The sequence below is a fragment of the Haliotis cracherodii genome, unplaced genomic scaffold (assembly GCF_022045235.1).
Source record: "Haliotis cracherodii isolate W230 unplaced genomic scaffold, xgHalCrac1.p SCAF_1, whole genome shotgun sequence".
NCBI classification, from domain to species: Eukaryota; Metazoa; Mollusca; class Gastropoda; order Lepetellida; family Haliotidae; genus Haliotis; species Haliotis cracherodii.
The window spans coordinates 7709726-7737106 of record NW_027266264.1 but is presented as its reverse complement, the minus strand read 5'-3'; the positions used below and the strand labels follow the sequence as shown (position 1 = coordinate 7737106).

Here is a 27381-nt window from a genome sequence, read left to right as displayed (position 1 = left end):
ATATATCTGGAGGGGCAAGAAGTAGCTCTGAAATGTTGTGTATATATAGTGAAGAAGTTGTTATCCATAAAAACACTCATCACCTTTACATCCAACTTCTGAAGGCATAATAAAGACTCTTCTCTGAACAAATTGACAAATAGAGGTTATCACAGAGTGTGTTTTGAGATGGTAAATATCCTGTAAACAAGGTGATATAAATAACGTATCTAATTAAAGAGGTATTAACCTTTAAAGCATATTCAGTAAGATATTTACATCCATCATTAACAAGAGATTAGTGTTCTGGGGTAATGCTATGGATAAAATAAATGAAGCCCAAGCTGGATTTAGAAAAGGTTATACAACTATTGATAATATGTTTATACTACAAACAATTGTACAAAAGTATCTAAGTACAAAAGGTGGAAAGTTCTATGCTCTATTCGTTGACTTTACAAAGGCATTTGACTCTGTACAACATCATAAGTTATGGTCACTTTGGATTCCCATGGTCTAAAATGAGCAAACTTCTATGTAATATTTACGAAAATGTAAAAGTATGTGTCAGAAATAACCAAGAACTGACGAAAATGTTTGATAGTGAACTTGGAGTGAGACAAGGCTGCATACTACCGGTAAGTCCTTTTTTGCTCTCATTTTTTATAAATGAATTAGCAACACAAAGTCAAGATATGTGTACAAATGGAAATCAACTATATCCTGACATGACACAATTATTTTTACTATTATTTGAGGACGATATTATATTATTCTCAAGTAGTATTGGCGGCTTACAGACACAAATTAATGAATAAGATAAGTACTGTGATGAATGGAAATTAACTGTAAAAAAAGATAAAACGAAGACCGTTGTTTTTAAAAATGGTGGAAAAGGAAAAATGGTTTTACAAAGGGGGACACCTAGAAACTACCTCTTTCTACAAGAATTTAGGTGTATACTTTACAAATCATCTTAGTTGGTCTATGCATGCAAAGCAAGCATCGATGCAAGCTCATAAGGTATAAATTGCTGTGTTAAAACAAATCTTTACTCTTGGAAATATTACTTACAAGTCGTTCTTTAAGATAATTGATTTAAAGATAAGTCCAATATTACTATATGGAGCAGAGATATGGGGACTCAGTAAGCTTGAACAAATAGAAAAAGTACATTTATATGCTTGCAAGAAATTCCTTGGTGTTAAGGTTAATACACCAAGTGTTATGGTATATGGTGATTGTGGCAGATTTCCAATCTATATGTATTCATATCTAAAGGTAATCAAATATTTGTTAAGATTATTGAATATGCCATCTTATAGGTTCCCGAAAAAATGTTATAATATGATGGTATTCTTTGATAAAAATGGAAAACGAAATTGGGTAACAGACGTAAAAGACTTGCTGTTTTCTGTTGGTTATGGCTATGTATGGTGCGAACAAAATATACAATGTCATTCTTATTTCATTATATCTAACACAAAGACTAAAAGATATATATTTACAAAATTGGTCTCAATCTGTATCTGAATCAAACAAATGTATTTACTACAAAATGGTAAAAAATGATTTATATCCCGAACAGTATTCATCTTGTTTAAATGTAAAAAAATTCCTAATTTCCCTAGCAACATTTCGATGTTGGTCACACGATTTATTTATTGAAACAGGACGTTACACGGGTGTTAAAAGACAAGAACGCATTTGTCACTTGTGCGCCCTAAATGACATCGAAGATGAATACCACTTCCTTCTTATATGACCATTTTATGCAACATTAAGGGCTAAGTATACACCTGAATATTACTATGTCAATCCCAATTTTTTTAAATTCACATCTGTTAAACAACTCTAAGTACTTGCTTTTACAAAATGTATCTATGTACATTTACCATGCAATGAGACACAGAAAAATATATTTTTATGTTATAGGTGAGGTGAGGTGAAATGGGGTTTAACGTCGCATCGAAGATTATTGCACTTAAATAGCGACGTGCATGCACGTGTGTGTGTGGCTGCTTGTACTAGTCTGGACTGATGCCAATTTATAGTGCTAGCACACTGAGATACCATGCTTCATTTTAACATGAATACCCCACTCAGACACAGTATACTGACTCCGAGCCGACCAGTCCTCGTTTTAGCCCTTTAATGCTGAGCCCCAGGCAGGGTAACAACAAGTACCATCTTTTAACGTCTATTGGCATGTCACGGTCGGGGATCGAACTTCGGACTTTCCACTCTACCACTAGACCATGGAGGCGGTATATTATGTTATAGACTCAACCTCCTGAATGTACAACTCAAATGTACTATAGGCCTGTGGCCTCCATCAGTACAGAAATAAAGAAATTGAAAACAAATATCCTGTATTGTGAATAAACATTGTATTTTGCAAGCCTTGGCAAGCTTAATACATATTGTTTATTCCTAATTCAGGATATTAATCATTGTGTTTGGGATGGGATTGTAAAGGCCTATTAAAAGAACTGTTTATTCCTAATACAGGATATTTACCATCCTAGTGATGTCATTCAAGAAATTATTCTCATCTCTCACAAACAATACCTAAACAAGTTTATATATAAAACGCCACATTGATTTGAGTCAGTAGACAACAAGGTGATAGATATGAAACCTGTTTTTTAAGGCAGTGGCAACATGTAGGCAAAATATAAATTTCCTATTCCGGTATATATTTTTTATACATGCTTTTCGTGGCAATATATACAGTATATGGCATATCCCATATGGCTACACATAATGTTTGTTTGTTGTTTCATGCCGCACTCCGCAATATTCATGCTATGTGACAGTAGTCTGTAAATAATCGAGTCTGGACCAGACAATTCAGTTATTGACATCATCAGCATCGATCCACGCAATAGGGATACGATGACATGCATCAACCAAGTGAGCGAACCTGACCACCCGATCCCGTTAGACACCTCTTTTGACAAGCATAGTCGCCTTTTACAGCATGGGTTGCTGAAGACCCATTCTACCCTGCATCTTCACAAGTCCTACACATAATGATCCAAAAGGTCATGTAGTGCAGCAACTCTCAATTACTATCAGTCTGACCAAAAGAGTTAAAAGTCTGGAAAAGGTGAGGATCTAGTTCTTCTGTAAGATGACTTTGCTCTCACATGATCTATCAGATGCTCTGTTCCCTCACCCCTATCAATAAGCAACCCTGAAATACTAACAAATGTCACTGAGGATTTCTTGTTTATGTTTTAATGTAAAGTAAATGATATCAATGAATATTACAAGACCAATTGCTGAGATAACATCAGTCTTTCGTTTGATGATAAGATGTCCCTTTGATAAGAAAATGTATCAGTAATTCATGTCAGGCTTAGGTCAGACAGAAAAGTAATTTCAAATGACTACTTGTCTGACATGGTTGTGTTTACAATGTATCTACGATGTTTGGCTATGAACTTAATACTTCAGTGAGCAAATGTCACAATCTACTTTCTTGATAGACTCCACGACACATAAATCTTGTATCTGTCTTTTAATACTTCTTGATTATGAAAATTCTGTAATGTAAAGCCATGATATGAATTCCAAAAACCTCCTTAGGGAGACTGAAGTGAGCCAATCAGTACACACCCTGTAGAGAGTGCCAGTTCAACATCGTCCAGCCATCCACTTTGACCCATGCCATTTATGACATAATTACCGTTAAATGACAAGCATAAAAAATCTGACAAAATTCTGAGCTCCATAATAACCTGTTATCTTCTTGTATGTGGCACATATCAAATTCCCAAAACTCAATTTCCGAGATAATTTGGTCATGCTGAAATGGCTCTACGAGTTAAAAAGAAAGTTTTGTCTAAGACATTCAGTAAGAAAGTATTCTGTACAACATGACGTCCAGCACTTATCTTTTTATACATATTAAAAGGAATTCTATCAGACCATATATGCTGGTATTATAAATGTCATGTTGTTCTCAAAAATGGAATAAATTTCAATACACAATGGAATGACATCAATTTCTAAATCAATTATATAGTCACTTCATGAAACCCCATGGGCCTGCTGTCCCTTTACAAATGTACAGATTAACATAGGTGCCAATTACCATAGCCGAAGGAGAGATTATTGCGCTTGCCTATTCTTGGGTCTATACACTCAGTCAGGTCCGAGAGATGTAAGAGAGGGAGTGTACATAAGCAGCGACAGACCAAAAACAAAATCCATATTCAACCATTTGATTATGTATGACTCAGTGTAGTACCATATATCTGGAATAATGTACACACAACATTTTCTTCCAGTGACAGTATGATTATATGAAAAATCATTTCCAAAGGTTTCAACTCTTGAAATGTCAAATAACCTTTTTTTATTTTTCAGAAACAGGTTGGCAAAGGTAAAATATAAGAGGTGGTGAATCATAGCAAGGAAATAAACTATGTCAGAAGATCCCCAGGTCATTTTGTAACACAGAGATTTTTGACAAAAACATTAATATTTCACATTTTATGAAGTTTGAGGAGTATATGTAGTTTGTTTGTTTGTTGTTTAACGCTACACTCAGAAATATTCCAGCTATATGACGGAGGTCTGTACAATCCAGTGATTGATATCATGAGCATCGATCCATGCAATTGGGATACAATGAAATGCATCAATAAAGTCAGTGAGCCTGACCACCCAATCCCATTAGTTGCCTCTTATGACAAGCAGAGAAACCTTTAACAGCAAGCATGGGTTGCTGAAGACCTATTCTACCTCGCATCTTCACAGCTTGAGTATATATGTAGTATGTGACATATTTTCCCACTGCGCTATGTAAAAACTAGTCCAGTATCATATGAAACAGTTTGGGAGAAAGTATCAACCTTCATTATTTCTTTAGCTGCTCTTCTTTCCATGGATTTTCTGAATAAAATTTCAAAATGTCTAGTCTGCAATGGGCACCCTGTGCTTTGTTAATATGAGCACTAGCCAAAATTTGTGAGGGAAAAATAAAGGTATGGAAACAAATGACTCATGCTCATCACTGTAACCTGTTGATGGACACTGCTGGACCAGCACCATATGTACTGTATAGTTATCCTTAGTATCCTTACATATGTACACACCTGTATATGTATATAAAAAAAACAGTTATTGGAAAAACTGCAAAAAATGATCCCATAAATGTCAAAATATATATTTATTTATTACGTTTCTTTATTCCTTCATTTCTCACAGATACCACTGAGCTTCCTCCCTCCCTCCCTCCCTCCTAATCATTGTATGACTTAAGGAAGAGAATATATGGATGTCAACTTCTTTATTATGAGGAACACAACATTTCATGGTATATGCTTACTCCTTGATTCACCTGATGAAGGAGTAAGCATATACTCTGAAATGTTGTGTTCCTCATAATAAAGAAGTTGACATCCATATATTCCCTTCCTCATGTGTATCACTTCTAAATGCCTTTCAAAGACCTGATTGTATGACTCTATCAAATCAAAATCAAAATCAAATAAAAAATAGACCAGGTAGTTGGAAGTATGCCATGCCTGACCAATACGAAACACTGCTGGAAACGAAAAGTTGCTTTATTGTTGTCCTTGGACAAGTAAAAATATTTATAGGGAATTAAAATCACATGTCCAAATTGGCATTTAGACACAGCACGTCTTGCTCCAGCATCATGTTACTGTTAGTGTCTGCCTGTGTTCCAAAATCATCATTCATTGATTTAGATGTGCATGTTGTGTATAAATACACGGTATATATACATAGAAGTGAGTGAGTGAGTGAGTGAGTGAGTGAGTGAGTGAGTGAGAGAGAGAAGTTTTGCCAGTTTCATTTACTTGTCTAGGGACAAGTTTATTCTCTATTTCAACCCCTCTTGGACCAAAATTTTCTGCCACAAAATTGCTTTGACTAAAAACTTCAAAATCAACTGATCACCTTCTCTCCATGTTGTAGGTATAAAATTAGAAAACAAACAGAATAGAAACAAATATAAACATCCTCTACCATGGATGCCCATGTCTTGACTGACATGTTGGTCTTGAGAGCTAATTTCAGCAGAAGCAGGCTTGTCTTTGGTGACACACTATGGGAAATCAAATCCTTCCTAATGCTATGGATATAGGAATCTTCATCACCTGTTCTCTGTTAACCAATGGAGACATTGCTGATGTTTTTTTAAAACATTTTTTTGTCAGCAACTTCATGAACAGAACATAGTTTTTCAAACAGGCCTTTGTTTACACTCTCATATAGCCATTCCTCAGATGCATGTTTGCAGTTTGGAACACTTAGGCATTTCTTGACTACAAGTTCAGACATATTTGCATAGTATTGTGTTCCCTACTCATCTCAGAGAATGGGTGGTCATGTGATTATGAGACGATGAGGTTCATTCAGAGTTATCTCCCTTTTGCCAGGTGCAGCGAATGTCAGCTCAGGTTGCTGAGTAGACTAACTGCTAGTCTCTGAAATTGTGTTTGGAGAACAAAACACAGTTGTTAAATCTTAATAAAATATAATAAAAATTAGCCATGAGACTTTCTGCATTTTCTGCAGTAATCAAGACCTGCCAGCTATTTAGACTTGCTAGGGCTGCAGTGGATGTATTTGTTTCAGGGTCTGTATGACAGACTAGTTGCTGTGTGTCAAGTTCGGTCACCTATAGTTACACATTCACTCATAAGTTTGCACAAAATGAAGACTTATTACATGTCGACATGGAACAACATGTAACAAAAAAATGATATTTATGTGAAGTATCAAACAACTGAAACAAATCCATGTAGTCAGTCAATAGTGAATCAAATTCAAAGGTATCAAATGAGCATTTGAAACATCTATATTGAAAACATAGTAAGCGTATTGCTTAATTAGAAGAACAGTTCAAGAATAAAAGGATTCCCACTGATATTAGTGTCAATCTGTGGACTATACCTCCACATTTTTAAAAGTAAAGAATGTTTGGGTAATAACTCAGTTGATAATGAATCAAATTCAAAGGTATCAAATGAGCATTTGAAACATCTATATTGAAAACATAGTAAGCTTATTGCTTAATTCAAAGAACAGTTCAACAGTAAAATGATTCCCACTGTTATTAGCATCAATCTATGGACTATACCTCCACATTTTAAAACGAAAAGAAAGTTTGGCTGAAAAGTTACAGTACACCTTTAAGACCTGACCGAGTGACCCAAGGAGTCTGACCTGGTGCACATACACACATTTGTTATCCCACATCACCCAGTTTACATCCGTATAACACAATTGTTCCTACTTATGTCAAATTCTATGTCAGGTTTGATTCTTCAAAGCGCCACGGTGTACTGAAAGATTGGCTTGTCTCGTGATAAAAGCACACTTGACTGACTGTCCAAGTTTTTTCATGATAAGAATGTAATACCAACTCTCAGCCTTTCTCTAGGTAATAGCTATCATTCTCACAGAGTAAAAATACTTATATTCATCTATCTCCAGACATTTTAATCTGGATTTTTTCAACATATCATCAAAATCGAGACCAAACACGCAAAAGGAATTGAATGTTTTTCTCCCTCTTGTTTGAAGCTGTTTTTCCAATATATATGTCATTACATACAGATAATGAAAAAAATGAATTGTGTTTGAGCTCCAGGCAAATTGAATAAATGCCAGCAATGTTTGCCAAATACATTCTTCATAAATATTTCACATTTTTCTCATGATTAATAATATTTGGACCAGATTATCAAAGAGTGACTCATGAATGATTTTTTTAAAAACCAGCTTATTAAATATAATCACCAACATTTCATAAAAAGCAGTTTGAAACTATCATAAAAGATAGAAGATATGAAAGATGCATTGAAATAAAATTGAATATTTATGCATACAGTATGTTATTTTGACCAAAAACATTATTCTAATAAATTTAGAATATATTTCCCCTTATAAGGGTGATAATACATTTTTACCTATAAATGGTTATCTACATTTTAAAAAATGAAAGTAAGAAGGTATATGTTGTATTTAATAATATCATTTTGAAAATACTGTGTTATAACATAAGAACACATATAGATATGTCTCAATCATTTTAACACTGGCAACACATATTTACATAATACAATCTTCATGACTTATGTTTATGTACAAATAAATGCACTTATACTAAACAGACCCATTCCTCCATAATAGATACAATGATAAAATGTTTTTATATTTCAATTTAGGTTAAATTAAAAATGATCTGTAAATATCACTCCTTAAATTTCAAATTGCACCTGCTTATAAAACTCCATACAGCTTTAATACCCAAACCTCTCTTCCTACTCTTTTATCTTTTAATGAAAACCATAATCTGACATGACACCATGTCAAAGATGCTGACATTTCTTCACCTTTGAGATTTTACACATCTGCAAGGGCACATCCTCAAAAAGTTACTTCTGTCTGCAAGAGCTGGTATTTTCCTTCAGGAATTCTCAGCCAACAGTTCATTTAAAACTGAAGTCAGAAATAATGAAGAACACCTGTCTTTCCCATAATATGGATTTATGCCACCATAAAGACAATCCCATGGCTCCTCACTATAATAACCTAATTAAATCCCAGATAACAGGCTTACCTGCCTCATTTTCCATCACAAATCATATCAATATTTCAATCTGGGATTGTATATGGTGTTCTCACGTGCATGCCATATTCTCCACTCTTCTATTTCAGAGATGCAGCACTCCACAATTTAGCTATTAAAAGGCAAATTATTGCTGTTGTTACTCTAAATATTGAAGATGAAAAGAAGCAAATGAACAATGCATCCCTGTTAAAATCTGGAATGAATGGAAAAATTGTTTCTTAGCCATCAATTAATTCGGTGCAAATGAGGATCAAACTGCTGAAAAAGGTTGTAAACTTCCTGAAAACTGCTCATAAAATTTATTTATTTTTCATGATGGATGTATGCAGATATAGGTGTGTCTCTGAAGGGGCATTGTTGTATAGTCAGGAAGTGTGTTAGAATTCCAAGCAGGGCAGTGTTTCAGATATTTCGTACATGTTGACAGTGATCAAGTTCTGCCAATCATTCTCACATGGTTAAACTGTCTGTAAAAGCTTGAACGTACACCGCCACTGTCAGTGTAGTTTTCAAGTTTGTTTGTTTGTTTGTTGTTTAACACCGCACTGAGCAAGATTCCAGCTATATGACGGCGGTCTGTTAATATTCAAGTCTGGACCTGACAATCCAGTCATTGATATCATGAGCATCGATTCACGCAATTTGGATACAATGACATGCATTAATTAAGTCTGTGAGCCTAACCATTCGATTAGCATAGTCGCCTCTTATGGCAAGCATCGGTTGTTGAAGACCTATTTAACCCCGGTCTTCGCAGGAGTATATTTCAAGTCCCTGTTGACACACTATAATTAAAGTTGTGCAGAAAGTAAGGATGAGTTATCTAGTTATTGCTTGAAGGTGATAACTTGACTGTGAACATTGAAAGAGTGTAGCTCTGAGACAGTTAAATAGCATGGTTTAAAGCAGATTTGAACAATATTCCAGCAAAAACACTATGGCAGCTTACTGTGACTGTGACCCAATGGTACTTATAGACCAAGAATCAAAATTAGGTCGAATGTGGGATTCAAACTCATGATCAGTGGATGCATCTCTGCACAGCACCTCAGACAACTGGACCACTTGTGCCCCTGAGTGGGACCAATTGGTCAATCCTTAGACTTGATAGAGACACAGCTGTACATACTCAAATTGTCATAGACTGGAGGGTGAGAGAGCGGTGGATGGATGGATGGGTGAGTGCTGGATGAGGTGAGTGAGGTGGTGGTTGGGAGAGTGGTGGATGGGTGAGTGAGGTGTTGGTTGGGTGAGTGGTGGATGGGTGAGTGGTGGGTGAGTAGGCGGATGGGTGAGTGGTGGATGGTTGAATAGGTGGGTGTGTGAGTAGGTGGTTAGGTGAGTGGTGGATGGGTGGATGGTGAGTGGTGGGTGAGTGGTGGATGGTTGAATAGGTGGATGGGTGAGCAGGTGGATGGGTGAGTAGGTGGATGGGTGAGTGTTAGGTGAGTGGGTGGTGGATGGGTGAGTGGTGGATGGGTGAGTGGTGGGTGAGTAGGTGGATGGGTGAGTGGTGGATGGGTGAGTAGGTGGATGGGTGAGTGGTGGATGGGTGAGTGGTGGGTGAGTAGGTGGATGGGTGAGTGGTGGATGGGTGAGTGGTGGGTGAGTAGGTGGATGGGTGAGTGGTGGATGGGCGGATGGGTGAGTGGTGGATGGTTGAATAGGTGGATGTGTGAGTAGGTGGTTAGGTGAGTGGTGGATGGGTGGATGGTGAGTGGTGGGTGAGTGGTGGATGGTTGAATAGGTGGATGGGTGAGCAGATGGATGGATGAGCCATAGATGGGTGAGTAGGTGGTTAGGTGAGTGGTGGATGGTGAGTGGTGGGTGAGTGGTGGATGGTTGAATAGGTGGATGGGTGAGCAGGTGGATGGGTGAGCAGGTGGATGGGTGAGTAGGTGGATGGGTGAGTAGGTGGATGGGTGAGTGTTAGGTGAGTGGGTGGTGGATGGGTGAGTGTTGGATGGGTGAAAATGATCACCCAATGCGGCCCAATGATCTGTTAGGTAACAATCGAAGTAGAGTATTACATGCTAATCTTATTGATTTCCACATTAAAGTACGCAAAATGCAATATTCCATCAAGATTCAGCAACTGTCCATCCAGTCATGAGTTCTGTACATCAACAACAAAATCAACTTTGCTGAAAAGTAAGTTCACTCAACCTTACAATACATTGTACTTATGGCTATGTCAGTGACAAAGTCACACAGCAAACTAGTTCATAACACACATTTATTTAATCCCCGTTTTAGCTGCCTGCTCTGGCTCTAAATCCTCATGGAGCGAGGTTAATTTGAAATATCAAGAAGTTGAAAGATCCAGTTGAGTTTCTGCCATTTATAGTAGTTTGTGAACTGTAGCAGGAAACAGAGAGGAAACCTAGTGAGGTGTGGATGAACTTGTTTCAATTAAAGTGAGGTCAAAACCCAGTGGGAAGCAGGTCATAGATCTCTACTTCTTCATTGAACCATTGGGTAGTGGTTTGAGGTCTACCATCATAATCGGAGATGGTGAGTAAGTGGGTGAGTGAGTGTGTGAGTGAGTGAGTGAGTGAGTGAGTGAGTGAGTGAGTGAGTGGGTGTCTGAGTGAGTGAGTGAGTGAGTGAGTGAGTGAGTCAGAATTTAATCCCCCATGCATACCCTGGAAGCATTGATTTGTTGTGCATTCGGCTACGGTCACCAGAGCTTCAATCCACAAAACACACTCCTTGCAACAACTATTTACGTCTATAGTTCAACATAGACCTGCATGTAATTCTCAAACAATGTGTCCATAAACCTATTTTGAGAAGGCACTACAACAACTGATGCATTTCCAGGAAGTTTCAGCGTACTTTCACATGAAACAACTTTCATTACATTCCCGCCAGACAAGTTTGGAGGTTTTAATGTGGATTAAATATGGCAGGAACAGCCTCAACTATCTCTCTGTATTGGCTGTCATAAGTTATCCACAACCACTAACGAAAGCAAGGTAGTTGAACAGACAGAAATTGCTCCCATAGTGGAAATGTGCATGTAAATATGAATAATAATGACAAGTAGAGCTAGCTAAGTCTCTCGATCTCTAAAATGTGCATTTCAAGATGTTGTTGGTTGCTCTCATTTTAAAACTTTATACAGTTTGCCATCATGACATAGTGGAGAACAAGCTGGCAGTCAATTCAAATACTTAATAACATTTAAAAGTTCCAAGAAATCATTTGCCCAACAATATTTCCTCTTAATCCCATCAAAACTTTTTTGATGCATATGGCAGAATCCATCAATGAAATGATTCATAACATGTTGGTGAAATTGAAATTATATTGAAGCCTTCAACACATCTGTTACTCATTACAGCTCCATATCTAGTGGATATTATTACCATAATTTACACCCATGTAAATTGAATTGCTATGGAAATGCAAAATACTGCTGAAAGAAAGTTAAGGATCACTTGATTCTTTCATATTACTATAGTAAATATGCCATGGCATGACACTTAACTATAGTAATATGAAAGTATAGGTGATCCTTTACTTTCTTTTTAGTAGTTTATATAGTTGACATGTTAAGTGAGTGAGTTGAATTTAACGCCGCTTTTAACAGTATTCCAGTTATATCACCGTGTGTCAGCTTAATGTGGGAGGAAAGCCCGAAGTCAGGCAGGTCTCAGACGTTTACCACTTCGGTGAAACCCACGAGCACGGGTATGGTGCTGACAAACCTAGAAACATAATAGGGGCGAACCGGGATCTGAATCCACAATCATAGGTTTCTGGTGTGTCCAAGGGAGGAAACTCTGTTGACTGAATTGCTGCAAAATAGATAATGTGGCATCAAATATGATCCACTCACTAACTCTGGCATTCAGTGGTAGAGTGTTTATATCACTTGTTTGTCAAAGGAAACACTGGTAATACTGTTTGACCTTGCTGTTTAAGTCATCTTTCCTCGATGAAGGTAGAAAGAGTCCTAGGATATTGTGACTGTTAACCTCTAGTGTGTCACATGCTTGGGTTGTATACTCCCCTAGGAGCTGAGAGTGATCAAGTGACCGGGTAATAATAAGATCTACCATGGTCTAAGCGTAACTGAGCAGTTATATAATGGAAAGTCTGTTATACAAATTCATAATATATAATAATCGATGCTCATGCTATCAATCACTTTTTTGTCTGTATGAAGCTGATACACTGCTGGCCGACTGCCAACAACACGAATGAAGAGACCAAATGCTAAGTATAGGATTACTTTGATCTTAGCGCCGTATCAGACAGAGCACAACATTCAAAAGCTTTTGCTGTTCCTTTTGCAGAACAGCAAAACTGAGCCAGGACTTCAAAGAGAATGCATCAATATTAGCTCCATGACTATAAGTCATTTACACACAACTGGAGGTTCAAGCATTAAGTATAATCCTCTAACTACGGAAATAAACTTTTAATTGGAAACCAAATCAATACGAACATTTATCCATCAAGCTGGATATTTGCAATGCTGCTGATAACTTTAAGAGAAAACATTCAAGCTATTATCCATTTTAATCACGTCCATAAACAAATCCATTTAAACGGATCAAGTGTACTCACCTAGAATTGAACATAATTTGTTCCACAAAAACACATTTATTCATAGAACAAAATGAAGTGTATCTTAATTAGATAAGGACTGACACATTAAGATGACTCATGTCAAAAATTTCTAAACATTTCTGGTCATAATTATAGAATATGCAGAATTAAACATATCCATTTCAGCATAAAATATTGACCAGAGAAGTATCGACATCACCATTCATTTGAGGAGAATTAGTCATGTGCATATACATTTTGGACCATCTCATATTTATTTCAATATTTGTATATGGAAGTTGTTACTTGTATACTTTGAAATACATTCCATTATAAGGTCAATTTAACCTTTTATATAAAGTAAGGTTCCTTCCCACTGAGCACATAATTCTATTTTTATTACCAAAAACTGGTGCCAGTTTCAAGTGAGAATATAAAGTGGCTACTTTTGATACAGCCCCCTGTCTATTTCACTCTAATTATTGTCGTTACAGTGATTTACATCCACGAAGACTTTTAAGTGCTGTCAAAATGAGGTGATAAAATTCTTAAACCATTACCAAGAACTGTGAAAATCAATTCTTGTTCAGAAGTTTGTTAACAGTTAGATTCACAAGCACTTTTTCACCAGTTAACAATACTTGTGAATATCCCAAGAGAAAAAAGGGTTGTTGTACCTATCAAATGGTGGGGAATTGCGTATTAAATTATCTAAAAACATCCTCTGTGAAGAATTTAACACTACTCAATAGAGTAAATTAGTTGATTAAAAGTTTTCCTTTTTTTACAGTTTCCTGAAAAATGAAGCTCTGTCCATTATTGATGAGATCGCAAATATGGTGTCATCTTCTTCACCTTCAACTGAATTTTTACATGTAGGGCAAGCTGCAGTAAAGCTGATCACACAGGAGGATAAGGCAGGTTTGTGGACTAAATCCTGTGGCTAACTCTCTTTAAGCTAGTCATAAACTCTACACAAATGCAGCTTTTTGTAGCTTATTGTTCCAAAAAATAACTCTTCCAATTCTTCAGCCACGTTCTTCAACTCCATAGCATCTGACAATCAATTCCCGGGGCTTATGTCCATGTTCGATATTTTTAATATGTATCCCTCATTTGGAAATCTCAAATTGTACCCTGGTAATATATGACGCATACTGAAATGAGATCCACTCAAACAATAAATGGATGACTTGAGATCTGGGTTTCAAGAACATGGAATGTCCAAAATAAGGGTAGATTACAAAGGTGGCAGGCCTCAAATTGTTCCTGGCAGCCAAAACAAAAGTTTAAGAGCAAACACATTTTCCAAAATACAAATTTCAAATAAAATGAAATAAGATTATAACAATGTTAATCAGGGTTGAAATTAATGTTCACTCTTACAAGGATAGTCATACATCATTACAAAGTCACGTCATATAATGGTTCCCAAAGCACAGAATTAGGGATAGGCATTTTGTTTTAATGACTGAGTCATGTTACATGAGGTCACTCAAGTGACTTCATGATAAATCATAGGTTTCAAAGGAAGAATTTGATTACTTGAAGGGTACCAGTAACAATGAGACCATTCACTACCACATAATTACTGAGTAATTTGGAACAGCATCAAACGTCATGAGAAATTCCAGTTGAAATATGTAACATTATCTAAAATGCTTCCAAAAACTAAACCATTTCATGAAAAAATCATGAAGTGGAAAGATATTAGGACCCCCCCCAACCCCCCCCCCCCTCAAAGGGTTTACATGACACTTGAAAGAATCCCGAAACCGAACAACCGTAAATACACAGAGGAATCCAAGGCGGCACTTGACACTCCCTGCTTCTGATATTCACAAGGGACATGTAGCCATGACACTTGACTCACCCTCCAAACACCTTCCTGGCAGGAACCTGGAATCTCTGTTAAGGACTCAAGTCACTGGGGACCACCTCTGACACTCCGGATCTGCCATTCTCACCTCAAGGTTCTGCTTGACCCAGCATCATCAAATTGTCTGCTAACTTGTTTCCAGTGTCTTTGAGCTGAGACAAGAGGATGCTCTCTAACAGACCTTTTAACACTGACTGATTCCTGGATAGGCATTTAAAGTAATTTCTGTTGTTTGAAACTGTTATGGGATATGAGGTAATGAGACAATTAAATTGCCATGTTGTTTAAATTCAGAAAATGGGGCAATGACATTTACTGATACAATAACAGTTTCGATTTCCATAGGTCAATCAGCTAGTGGTTTAAACTCCATATTATCAAACAAGGATTGCAGAGTTTATACTTTTTCAGAAGCAGAGAATTTACTAATGTTTCACTGGCCTAAAACTTAATTCTCCAAAAATGCATAATTTTCATGAATGCAACTACATTAAATTTGACAGAAACAAGCAACTACATTCAAATTGAAAAGGAGCTCCGGTGACATGAACCTGTGGAAAATCTAGACTTACTTCATTTAGGGCTATATAGTAAAGTAAGGGTTGGGCAGAAAAGACCTTTCAGACTTTGTAAACCAATATATCATACAGTACATTCTCTAATAAATCAATGTTGACTGAAATAATATATCTCCTCATACAAACCAATTACAAGATGATTAAAAGTGGACATTATTGAATTGACTTGCTTGTTTTGTAGAATTAGTTACATAAGACTGACACACTTTTCACTGACACAAACTTCGTCTTCTACAAAGAGCTCTTCATCCTTGAGACAAGTGCAAGACATTAGCTTACAAAGGGACTGTGTTACCTCAATAACATGGTAATGTGGAGGGTACGCTAGAGCTTTATATCAGTGGAACTGGTACACTTGCCACAAACTGCACTTAACACTCACAGCAGGGGTGAAAGATGACAGACACCTGATGTTTGCACAGCTTCAGGTCATTCAAGGACCTAACTGACAACTGAGTCCCTAGTCCTTGTGAGGGACAAAGTCCATACCTGTAACAAAAGTCCATACCTATGACACAAGACAGGGTCCAAACCTTTAACACAAGACAGGGTACCTACCAGTAACACCAGAGTCCCTACCTGTGACACAAGAGTCCCTACCTATGACACATGAGTCCCTACCTGTGACACAAGACAGAGTCCCTCCTTGTGATACAAGAGTCCCTACCTGTGACACAAGAGTCCCTACCTGTGATACAAGAGTCCCTACCTATGACACAAGAGTCCCTACCTGTGACACAAGAGTCCCTACCTGTGACACAATGTAAAATAAAAGCAACAAAACCCTTTCCATAATAATAAATCTCAGAGTCCATAGTATGACAACAACTGTATCAGAAGTATGTGCTTATCAATCACTTTGATGCTAGCTATTCGCATGAAAATATAGGTATAGATTAATCTTGTATCCTCTGATATTAAAATCCCTAAATATTTGTGAGCAGGTAAAACATGATCAAGTCATTGAATGAGATCTGTAAAAGTCGTATCTCAATGGCCTCAAATCATGATGACACCAGGTGTTCTCAAAAGGTGAGCATATCCTGCCCTCCTGGTGGTACTCGTCATACATACATCACAAGGAACTAGCAATCCTGAGTTGAATTTAACTGCTATTTGGAACATCTTGTTGAGGGAGAAAATACCAGTGACATAGGTTGTTTTACCACTTGAACCAATGGTCTGGTCCAGAAAGATCATAGATCAAGTCCATGCAATCTGCCATTTAAGCCTATAACCAGTTCGCTCTCTATAGTGAATTTCAGTGCACTTTGGTCATACATGCTCCACTAGAAATTAATCAAGACAGAATAAATTTCTCATGGGTAATTGTGGCTCCAACCACCACCTTACTGCAGTTGGTCCAAAAAGGTTGATTTCCTCTGAGATTAAAACAGCTGTCTTTGATTGTTTCAGGTAGGAACGAGCTGACCAAAGAGATAATTTGAAATATTGTTTAAAAGGCAATTAAATCATCATTGAAAAAAGGTTTCTATTTAAAATCAGATTTTTTATGTCTTCGTTCTAGCTGACTATTTGTAATAGACTGATTAGAACTTACTTCTCAAAGTAACATGATATTTCCTGCGTAAATTGCCCTTAAACATGAAATTTGTCAAAAGATTAGAATAATTTTCTGGCTCCAGTGAGAGACAGGCAATTACGTGTTTTCTTAGATCCAACTTGATCTATAAATACACATGTAATTTCTTCAAGAGTAACTTTTCAACACAAAAATCATTCGTCCATCCATCTTTGTCAATGCATCAAACCTCTCCATGGTTCTAACCAAGCCTTTTGAACATTTTTATATTTAATATCAGCAATTAAGGTCCATGGAAGAAAAAGATAAAACCCAAGATAACTGGTCATTTTCACATCAAAAGTTATGATTTAGATGTTAACTTTTAAAGAATATTATCATGTAGGATGATTTAAAGCATTTTAAATCTATCATGTCAAAGCATGACATATTTTTAAATCATTTCAGAAAAAGAATATTAGAATCCATTTCAGAGCCAGTGCTATCTAAAAATGAACATGTTTTGAATCTTAATTTTTGAAAGTACAAAAACTAACATGTGAATAGTTTCAAGGCTTGCCCATGGCACAAGCTAGACAATTTCCCAAGATACCAAGCTCATCAAGTTTTTCACCAACCTGCTAGCAAAGTTATCTTGTGAACTGTCTCTGAGTGATTAAGATATTGACAGGTTGGAAAAAAAGAATTTCCCAATAGTCTGAGGAAGAGGCTTTAGTCATGAAACCTGTGACAGCATGACCTTGAACCTGACTTTGTCAAGTTTAGGTTATGAAACTACTTGACTCTTGCATGTATGGCCAAGGCAACAAAAGTGCCTTCCTAATCAAAGGTCTGTGTATAAAAATCAAGTTTTGTTTCTCATGTAAGTATGTTTGCATATGTAAATAAAGTTAGGACATTGATTTCGAAAGTTGTCAATTAACAGTGTGCAGTATTTGAGATATATTGTAATGGATCATAGGATCAAAATGTCAGCATAGGAATAAGTGAGTGAGTTGTGTTTGACGCCGCTTTTAACAGTATTCCAGTTATATCGCGGCATGTCAGCTTAATGTGGGAGGAAAGCCCGAAGTGATGCAGGTCTCAGACGTTTACCACTTCAGTGAAACCCATGAGCACGGGTATGGTGGTGACACACCTAGAAACATAATTGCGGCGAAGCGGGAACCCACAATCAAAGGTTTCTGGCGTGCCCAAGCGAATCGCAGCGCCTTAAACGGCTGGGCCATCCATGCCTCCAGCATAGGAATGAATTTGGAAGCTTGTTCCACCATTACACCCAGGTTAATCAACTCCTTCAAAATGTATGTTAGCTTGAACAGTCAGAGTCAAGATGTGTAGGATGCTCTTGCATCTGCTGATATCTTTTAGGAACAAATAGAAAGCTTCTTTCAGAAAACAAATCAGTTGGGCCTTATGGTATGAGTGAGTGAGTGAGTGGGTTTGGTTCAACGCCACTTTGAATGTTATTCCAGTTATATCATGGCACGTCAGCTTAATGTGGGAGGAAAGACTGAAAAAATTGTCATGTTTGTTACATTTAATGTTGACAACATTTGTATGATATATTTGAAATGTCATCATCTTTCATTTGTATGTGAATATGGCTTCCTGTTGCACAGGATTTGCTTGGAGTTAGTTGGGTATAATGCCACTTTTATTCCAGTTATATCATGGCGTGTCAGCTTGATGTGTGAGGAAAGCGATGCAGGTCTCAGATGTTTACATCTGTGAAACCCATAAGTATGGGCATGATGCTGACCAACCTAGAAACATAATCGTGTTGAAAGAGGATTCAAACCCATGATAATAGTTTTCTGGCAAACCCAATTGCAGTGACTTAGATGACTGGGCCACCAATGCCCTGCCTCATGGTATGAGCCAGGGTTCAGAAGTGACATCAGTATTGCTCTCTTACCTTTTTCGTTCCTAAATTTCTTATTTTACAGGGTAAAACTGCCATGGCACCTTCCCTCACTGTCACGTTCATATTGCCTGGCAGGAACTTGGGAGTTGGTGTCAACTGGCGTTTGACCGACTCACTGCAACCTGTGAAAAAAAAGAGATAAAGTTACAGATCAACTAGTTTCGAGGTGATATGACATTTAACAACAAAACCTGAGATACCACATTAAAATAATTAGGATGAAAAACTGATCTCGTACAATATCATATTTCTAACTGATGTCTTAGGTCACATTTACCTATTTACATCAAAACTAAATATTCATAATGGATTCAAAATTATATGCAGCATTTGACATTCAGATCCATGTCCTCCATTATGTGTTTACACAATCATATTCTGCAAACTAAATGTGTCCTTTCTCAACCCAACACATACAGATATACTGTTATGTCTGTGGATTGTTTTTCTATATGCTATATAAATATTAAAAAGTGCAATCAAGTTATACAAAACGACGTAAGTAAGCATTAATGAGTGCTCCTCTTGGGGGAGGGGTCATGGGTGGCTTAGTCATCTAGGGCGCCGCGATTCGCTGTGCAGAGTTGCGTCCTTTGGGCCCGCCAGAAACCTGATTGTGGGTTCGAATCCCTGTTCACCCTGATTATGTTTCTAGGTTTGTCAGCACCATACCCGTGCTCGTGGGTTTCACCGAAGTGGTAAACGTCTGAGACCTGCATCACTTCGGGCTTTCCTCCCACATAAAGCGGACACGCGGTGATATAACTGGAATACTGTTAAAAGCGGCATTAAACCCAGCTCACTCACTCACTCACTCACTCATCCTTGGGGATTATCAGTTCTCCCTAGTTGGTTCAGATATAGAATGATGTCAATAACTTTGAAAATGTGGGGCCTGATATACTGAGCACAGTTCTGTGAAAGATATATTTTCTTGAATCTGTCACATTGGTGAGGTGAGGTGAAATTGGGTTTAACGTCGCGTCTAAGATTATTGCACTTATATAGCAACGTGCATGCACGTGTGTGTGTGTGTGTGTGTGTGTGGCCGCTTGTACTAGATCGGACTGATGCCGATTTATAGTGCTAGCCCACTGAGCTACCATGACGCAGTTTTTAACATGAATACCCCCACTCAGACACAGTATACTGACTCCGAGCCAACCAGTCCTTGCTTTAACCCTTAATGCCGAGCGCCAGACAGGGTAACAACAAGTACCATCTTTTAATGTCTTTTGGTATGACGCGTCCTGGGATCTAACCCCGGACCTTCAGCTCTCCAGGCGGACGCTCTACCACTAGACCATGGAGGCGGTCGAATCTGTCACATTGAAATTCAACAGAGCTACTTCTAATTGTCAAACATGACATGGTTTCCATACTGGCAGCAGATGACACTTAAGCATTGTATAACTAGGACCATCTTGAATAACTATGGCACTGACCTACTTAACCCTGTATATGAGTTGCCAATTGCAGAAGGTCGATAAGATATCTGAATGCATCAGCATTAATGGGCATGGGGGCTATTTCTTGCCAATTTATTTAGGACTGGCAGTGCCAATCAATTATAAAATATATGTAGGTATCATACAAGGAAATCATGGATTAATATTCTATTTTAACCGCACCAGGATCTCTAGTCACATCTGAAAATCCTGAATAAATTGACACTGGACTCATGGTCAATATCATATTGTAAAGTATTCAGGGATCATTTTCTTTTGTCCAAATATGAAGATGGCAGATGCCATGAGTTCCGAAAAATATGCAGGAGGCAGATGTCATAAGTTCCGAAATATGCAGGTGGCAGATGCCATGAGTTCCGAAATATGCAGGAGGCAGATGTCATGAGATCCAAAAAATGCAGGTGGCAGGTGCCATGTGATACGAAATATGCAGGTGGCAGGTGGCAGGTGCCATGAGATACGAAATATGCAGGTGGAAGATATCATGATATCTGAAATATGCAGGAGGCAGATGTCATGAGTTCATAAATATGCAGGTGGCAGATGCCACATGGTCCGAAATATGCAGGTGGCAGATGTCATGAGATCCGAAATATGCAGGAGGCAGATGTCATGAGATCTCAATATGCAGGTGGCAGATGTCATGAGATCTCAATATACAGGAGGCAGATGTCATGAGATCTCAATATACAGGAGGCAGATGTCATGAGATCCGAAATATGCAGGAGGCAGATGCCACATGATCCGAAATATGCAGGTGGCAGATGTCATGAGATCCGAAATATGCAGGAGGCAGATGTCATGAGATCCAAAATATGCAGGAGGCACATGTGATGAGATCTCAATATGCAGGTGGCAGATGTGATGAGATCTCAATATACAGGAGGCAGACGTCATGAGATCTCAATATGCAGGTGGCAGATATCATGAGATCTCAATATGTAGGAGGAGGCAGATGTCATGAGATCTCAATATGCAGGTGGCAGATATCATGAGATCTCAATATACAGAAGGCAGATATCATGAGATCACAATATGCAGGTGGCAGATGTCATGAGATCTCAATATGCAGGAGGCAGATGTCATGAGATCTCAATATACAGGAGGCAGATGTCATGAGATATCAATATGCAGGTGGCAAATGTCATGAGATCTCAATATGCAGGTGGCAGATGGCATGAGATCTCAATATACAGGACGCAGATGGCATGAGATCTCAATATACAGGAGGCAGATGTCATGAGATCTCAATATGCAGGTGGCAGATGTCATGAGATCTCAATATACAGGAGGCAGATGTCATGAGATCTCAATATACAGGACGCAGATGTCATGAGATCTCAATATACAGGACGCAGATGTCATGAGATCTCAATATACAGGAGGCAGATGTCATGAGATCTCAATATACAGGAGGCAGATGTCATGAGATCTCAATATGCAGGAGGCAGATGTCATGAGATCACCAACATGCAGGAGGCAGATGTCATGAGATCTCAATATACAGGACGCAGATGGCATGAGATCTCAATATACAGGACGCAGATGTCATGAGATCTCAATATACAGGAGGCAGATGTCATGAGATCTCAATATACAGGACGCAGATGTCATGAGATCTCAATATACAGGACGCAGATGTCATGAGATCTCAGTATACAGGAGGCAGATGTCATGAGATCTCAATATACAGGAGGCAGATGTCATGAGATCTCAATATACAGGACGCAGATGTCATGAGATCTCAGTATACAGGAGGCAGATGGCATGAGATCTCAGTATACAGGAGGCAGATGTCATGAGATCTCAATATACAGGAGGCAGATGTCATGAGATCTCAATATGCAGGAGGCAGATGGCATGAGATCTCAATATACAGGAGGCAGATGTCATGAGATCTCAATATACAGGAGGCAGATGTCATGAGATCTCAATATACAGGACGCAGATGGCATGAGATCTCAATATGCAGGTGGCAGATGTCATGAGATCTCAATATACAGGAGGCAGATGTCATGAGATCTCAATATGCAGGAGGCAGATGGCATGAGATCTCAATATACAGGAGGCAGATGTCATGAGATCTCAATATACAGGAGGCAGATGTCATGAGATCTCAATATACAGGACGCAGATGGCATGAGATCACCAACATGCAGGAAGCAGAGAGTCATGTCATGTTGCAGGTTGTAAACAAGGCCAAATTCATGGAATTCCAAAATAGTAAAATTGAAAATAAAGATTGATCATTTATGAGGAGGAATGTGATCAACTGGACACATATTCTCAAGGAACAAGACCCAACATACTTCAAAGTTGTAACATGATAGTGTCACATATGTATGTTGTCAGTTGCCACACAGTCACAATGTAACACACAGTATGTCAGCTAATACAGTCACTGTGTAACACACAGTATGTCAGTTGCCACACAGTCACAATGTAACACACAGTATGTCAGTTGCCACACAGTCACAATGTAACACACAGTATGTCAGCTAATACAGTCACTGTGTAACACAGAGCACATCTAAGGGGTCCCCTGATACAACACAGTGATGGTGCCCAGTTCTGGAGTGGCCCTCCTTCCCAAAGTATGAAAAGACCTCCTCAATGTAGCATTGCAAAGATCAATGGTGGTGCTTGCACTGCTAGTTGCGTGAGACTTGGACTATTTCGCAGACATGATCTCCCCAAGGGCAACTCCTCACCTTTGTGACATCCTCGCTATCTCATCTACACACGGGCCTCACTGGCTGTCTATGTTGTCATTTACTGCCTCAAGACATGAAACATTCACACTTATTAACTTTTTATATCATAGCAAAGAAACATAAAATGGTAATTGCTGGAAAATGTGCCCCTTCTGAAATGACACTGCTTGATTTAGTGTTTAAGTAGACTTGCATCTGATATGAAAATAGTTTACAGAAAAAAAAAACGTAGTTGATTTACCTAATAATAATTACATAATACTAAAAAGAAGCCAAAACTTTCATTATTTTCAGACTGCAGTAATCTAGACTTAACAACTTTTATAGACTTGCATGTGCTGTCATGGATATAAATTTCTTTCAGGGTCTGTATGACAGACTCAGGTTTAAGGTGTAAGGGTGATAAATAATTTGATTTTGAAATAATGATGCTGCCTCATCACTGAGATCGCAGAATAAGATTGAAGTCTGGTCCAATAAAACCTGTGGTTCATAGAAGGGGGCAATGACAGCACCTGACACTATCTGTTACCATTTTAGTCTGATCCAGCCAATGCTTAGTCTTTGAAAATATATAATTTTGATAGAAACAAACAACTCCATTTAAACTGAAAAGGAGCCCCAGTGAGCCTAAACCTGTGGAAAATATAGACTTGCTTCAAATTAAGGCCATAGCAATACAGTAAGGGCTGGGTGGAAGGGAAAATAATATGGTTTAGGACTGTACTACTGACTTTACTTGGTAATACAACAAGCATTAGGGCCTATTCTGAGCTGGAAACCTGACGGAGTACTGTGGTAGTTTGACAACCATTTCTTGACCTAATACAGCCCAAACTTATATAGCATACGTATCTAGAACATCTCTGACTTAACTAACCGCAACATATCTTGCAACTTTGAGTGAATATGGTTTCAAGCTGCAACAGTAACATCCTCAACTATCCCGTGTATTTTATCGCCATCTTGTTATGCTAAACACCCAAAGTCCATTTGCTACCTAAGTTTTGTTTTGAGCCCATGGCACTAAAATCATTATAACTACTCTCATGTGTAAGAGAAATTCTGTATTAAGTTTATCTTATAGGGGAGATAGAGATGTTATTTCCACCAAAAAGGTATGTTCGCGAATGGGTCCAGGGTATTTATTGTAATTAAATGGCGATATAATACACTTGATAACTTATGATGCAATATTCTTAACAGGCAAAACATCTTATCATACTTCTATGTCAGAATGATAAGATCTGATTGATTCATGTGATCTTGATAAAATACCATGTATCCTGCCTGGGAGGGAAATACATTTCTGAGCAGGTGAACAAATCCATAATACCCCGCCATGAAGAACACAGGCTGCACGTGGATTTCTGAGCAGGAGAATAAATCCCATATACTACGCTTCGAACCAAACATCTGCACGCTTTTTCAGAGTCAATGAAAGTCACGTGACATGTCACAAGTTAAACTTTGCTAAATCAAATAGCTGTTTTCTATCAATTTTGAAATTGTATTAATTTTCTTAAACTGGCAGAATAAAACATGTCGGTGAGATAAATATGTTGTAGCAGTATCACCCGGGGTACATGTGGTTTTATACCTTGTTAAAACCACATGTACCCCAATGTCTGGCACTCATTCTCTATCTATTATATTGTGTTTACGAATCACTACCAAATAGTGATACTACTTATAGTTAGAAAATAGTGATAAGGTAACATCTAAACCACTAGACTACCCTACTACCATCTATTTAGATGAAAATTGGTATGGAATATATACAGTCCCTAAATATGAATGTACAAGTAATACCTCAGCAATTTTTGTAACAAGCAAAACGTAAGTAAGTCACTGAATGAGATCCATGCTGAGATCCATGCATGAGATCTCCTGCAAAGTATTATTAAATCTGGATCACATTAACCAACAATTGTCAGCATTGCCTGCACATTATTAGGGAGAACACTATTAAAGGAATGGCAAAACTGAACATCCATCTTCCAGAAGACCATCCATCTAATTCTGTCAGAGTTCTGTGGCCTTTCGGTCTCCATGTTCCCATTTAAATTGCCTTTCATATCAAGCATGTGTCACTGGGGACCTATTCTATCTTAGAATTCCTATAAACGTTGACAAATTCAATGTCAATGTCATAAACATATACAGTACAAACGGCATTTCCATCTTATTTGCTGATCTTGCAAAAATATTCACTCCAATATTCACAGAATATTCTATAAGTGCTTCAACAATCAATATCAAATCCTTTACTATTCATACTGCAGTACCAAACATGACAGTTTTCAATGGATGTCACATTAATTCAATTGAAAAAGCATTACAAATGTGGTAGAAAAATCACAAAAAAAGTGTTCATGTTCTACAAGTGTCCTCTCTTGTGCCCAATGTACTGTATGAAATCAAGGCTTACGTCTGTCACAGGGACGAGGCCAGCCATTACGCATGGAAATCACTACTAATAGTTATGTAACGCCATAACAGTGCTCATACACCATCATAACAACTGCTGATGTTGTCAAACATTTGACATATTGCTCTATGCATAACCATCTGGGGACATCTTATGCAATTATTCAAAATTTCTGAAGTTTTCTAGTACGCCTTTGAACCAATAACTTCATAACTCCTAGGTCTCAGGAGAGATGTGATGGCTGATTTAATACATACACAGACTGTTTATCTATCTATATGAAGTAAAACATTCTAAAAATCATTTTGTTTTTTTTAAAAGCTGCTTGATCTCATCTTGGGGCATGTTAGGAAATGGGCAAAAAAATGTTCAGCAGATCAAAGACCCCAAATCAGGAGTCCACGTTTTTACTTCTGCCATTTATGATAGGGCTAAGAAAAACCCTGAAGATTGGTGAGAGAGAGTTTATCCCTAGTAGCATACAATTCAACATGAAACAAAGTTAATATACAAATCAATATTCATATGTTGTTAGAATACCGGGACTTCTTCTTTTATTTATCAATGTATTATTATTAGGGTTATAGGTTTTTTTAAATCAAATCAGAGACATGGTGGACCAGTCATCTGCGGTGCAGCAATTCGCTGTGCTGAGTTGCAACTCTTAGGCATGCCAGGAACTTATGACTGTGGGTTGAGTCTGCAGTTTGCTGTGATTATGTTTGTATGTTTTATCATGTCAGAACCTTACCCAGGTTTGGTTTCATCAAAGTGGTAAATGTCAAGACCTGCACCACTTCTAGCTTTCCTACCACATCAAACTGACACACCATGATAACACTGACCTACTGTTAAAGTAGTGTTGAGCCAAAGTCAGGCAATCACTCCAATGAAATCAGTGCTACATCAGATGGAATAGAGATGTCACACAGTATATGGGCTTCATCATAGAGGTAGCAGGGAAGCAAACAAACAATGTCCATGAAGAGCTTACACAACAACCACTGGACTTACACAACTATCTTGGGTCTGGCTGGATATTCAAAATCATAACATGTATATACCGTCTTTTCTTGAGTATTATAAGTGCGCACTTTTTTTCCAAAAAAACACAGCTGTGTAGAAGGGGGTGCGCATTATACACGAATGAATGAGTTTTGATGTTTTTCCCCCATGGAAAGACATTACTGTGAACACGTAACACCGGAAATACCATGTCAACAAATCCATACTGAAGTTCGCAAATTATTCATGTAATTACACTGTCTGGCTATAAAAAGTGTTTGTTGTATATCTGGACTTATGTTTGTAACTTATTTCATTCATTTTATTCAAAATTCCTTTTAATATTGTTTTAATTAATTTCAGCGAAATCATGTGTAAAGCGATCGGAAGATCGCACAATTCACCGTTATTAACAGGAACCACGGTCAGATTACCGCTATTGACGCCTTGAAACGAACTTTAGTTGACAGAGAATGGATACATATATCATAAATGCCATACTTTGATTCGTTAAAAGTCATATTTGTTTTTGTTGGACGATTCTATGTCAACATGTAATTCTCGCGGTCACGTGCGCAGGAGCCTTAACGGTGACTGGTCAGACTGGTTCCATGCAAAAAATAACACCCGGCAATAGCGATCAGCTGCTTCGCTTAGGGTTATTATTATTTTAAAT

The 27381-nt window shown here is 37.8% G+C and overlaps 1 protein-coding gene across 5 annotated transcripts in view; it reads right to left on the bottom strand.

Moving 5' to 3' along the window:
- Positions 1–27381, bottom strand: part of LOC139471922 (neurotrimin-like) — a 342678-nt gene that overhangs the window by 60483 nt on the left and 254814 nt on the right. For all 5 annotated transcript variants that reach the window (XM_071254441.1, XM_071254433.1, XM_071254455.1 and 2 more), the window contains one exon: positions 19078–19208. In XM_071254441.1, the coding sequence (XP_071110542.1) occupies positions 19078–19208 (131 nt within the window). The remainder of the gene's footprint in view (positions 1–19077; positions 19209–27381) is intronic.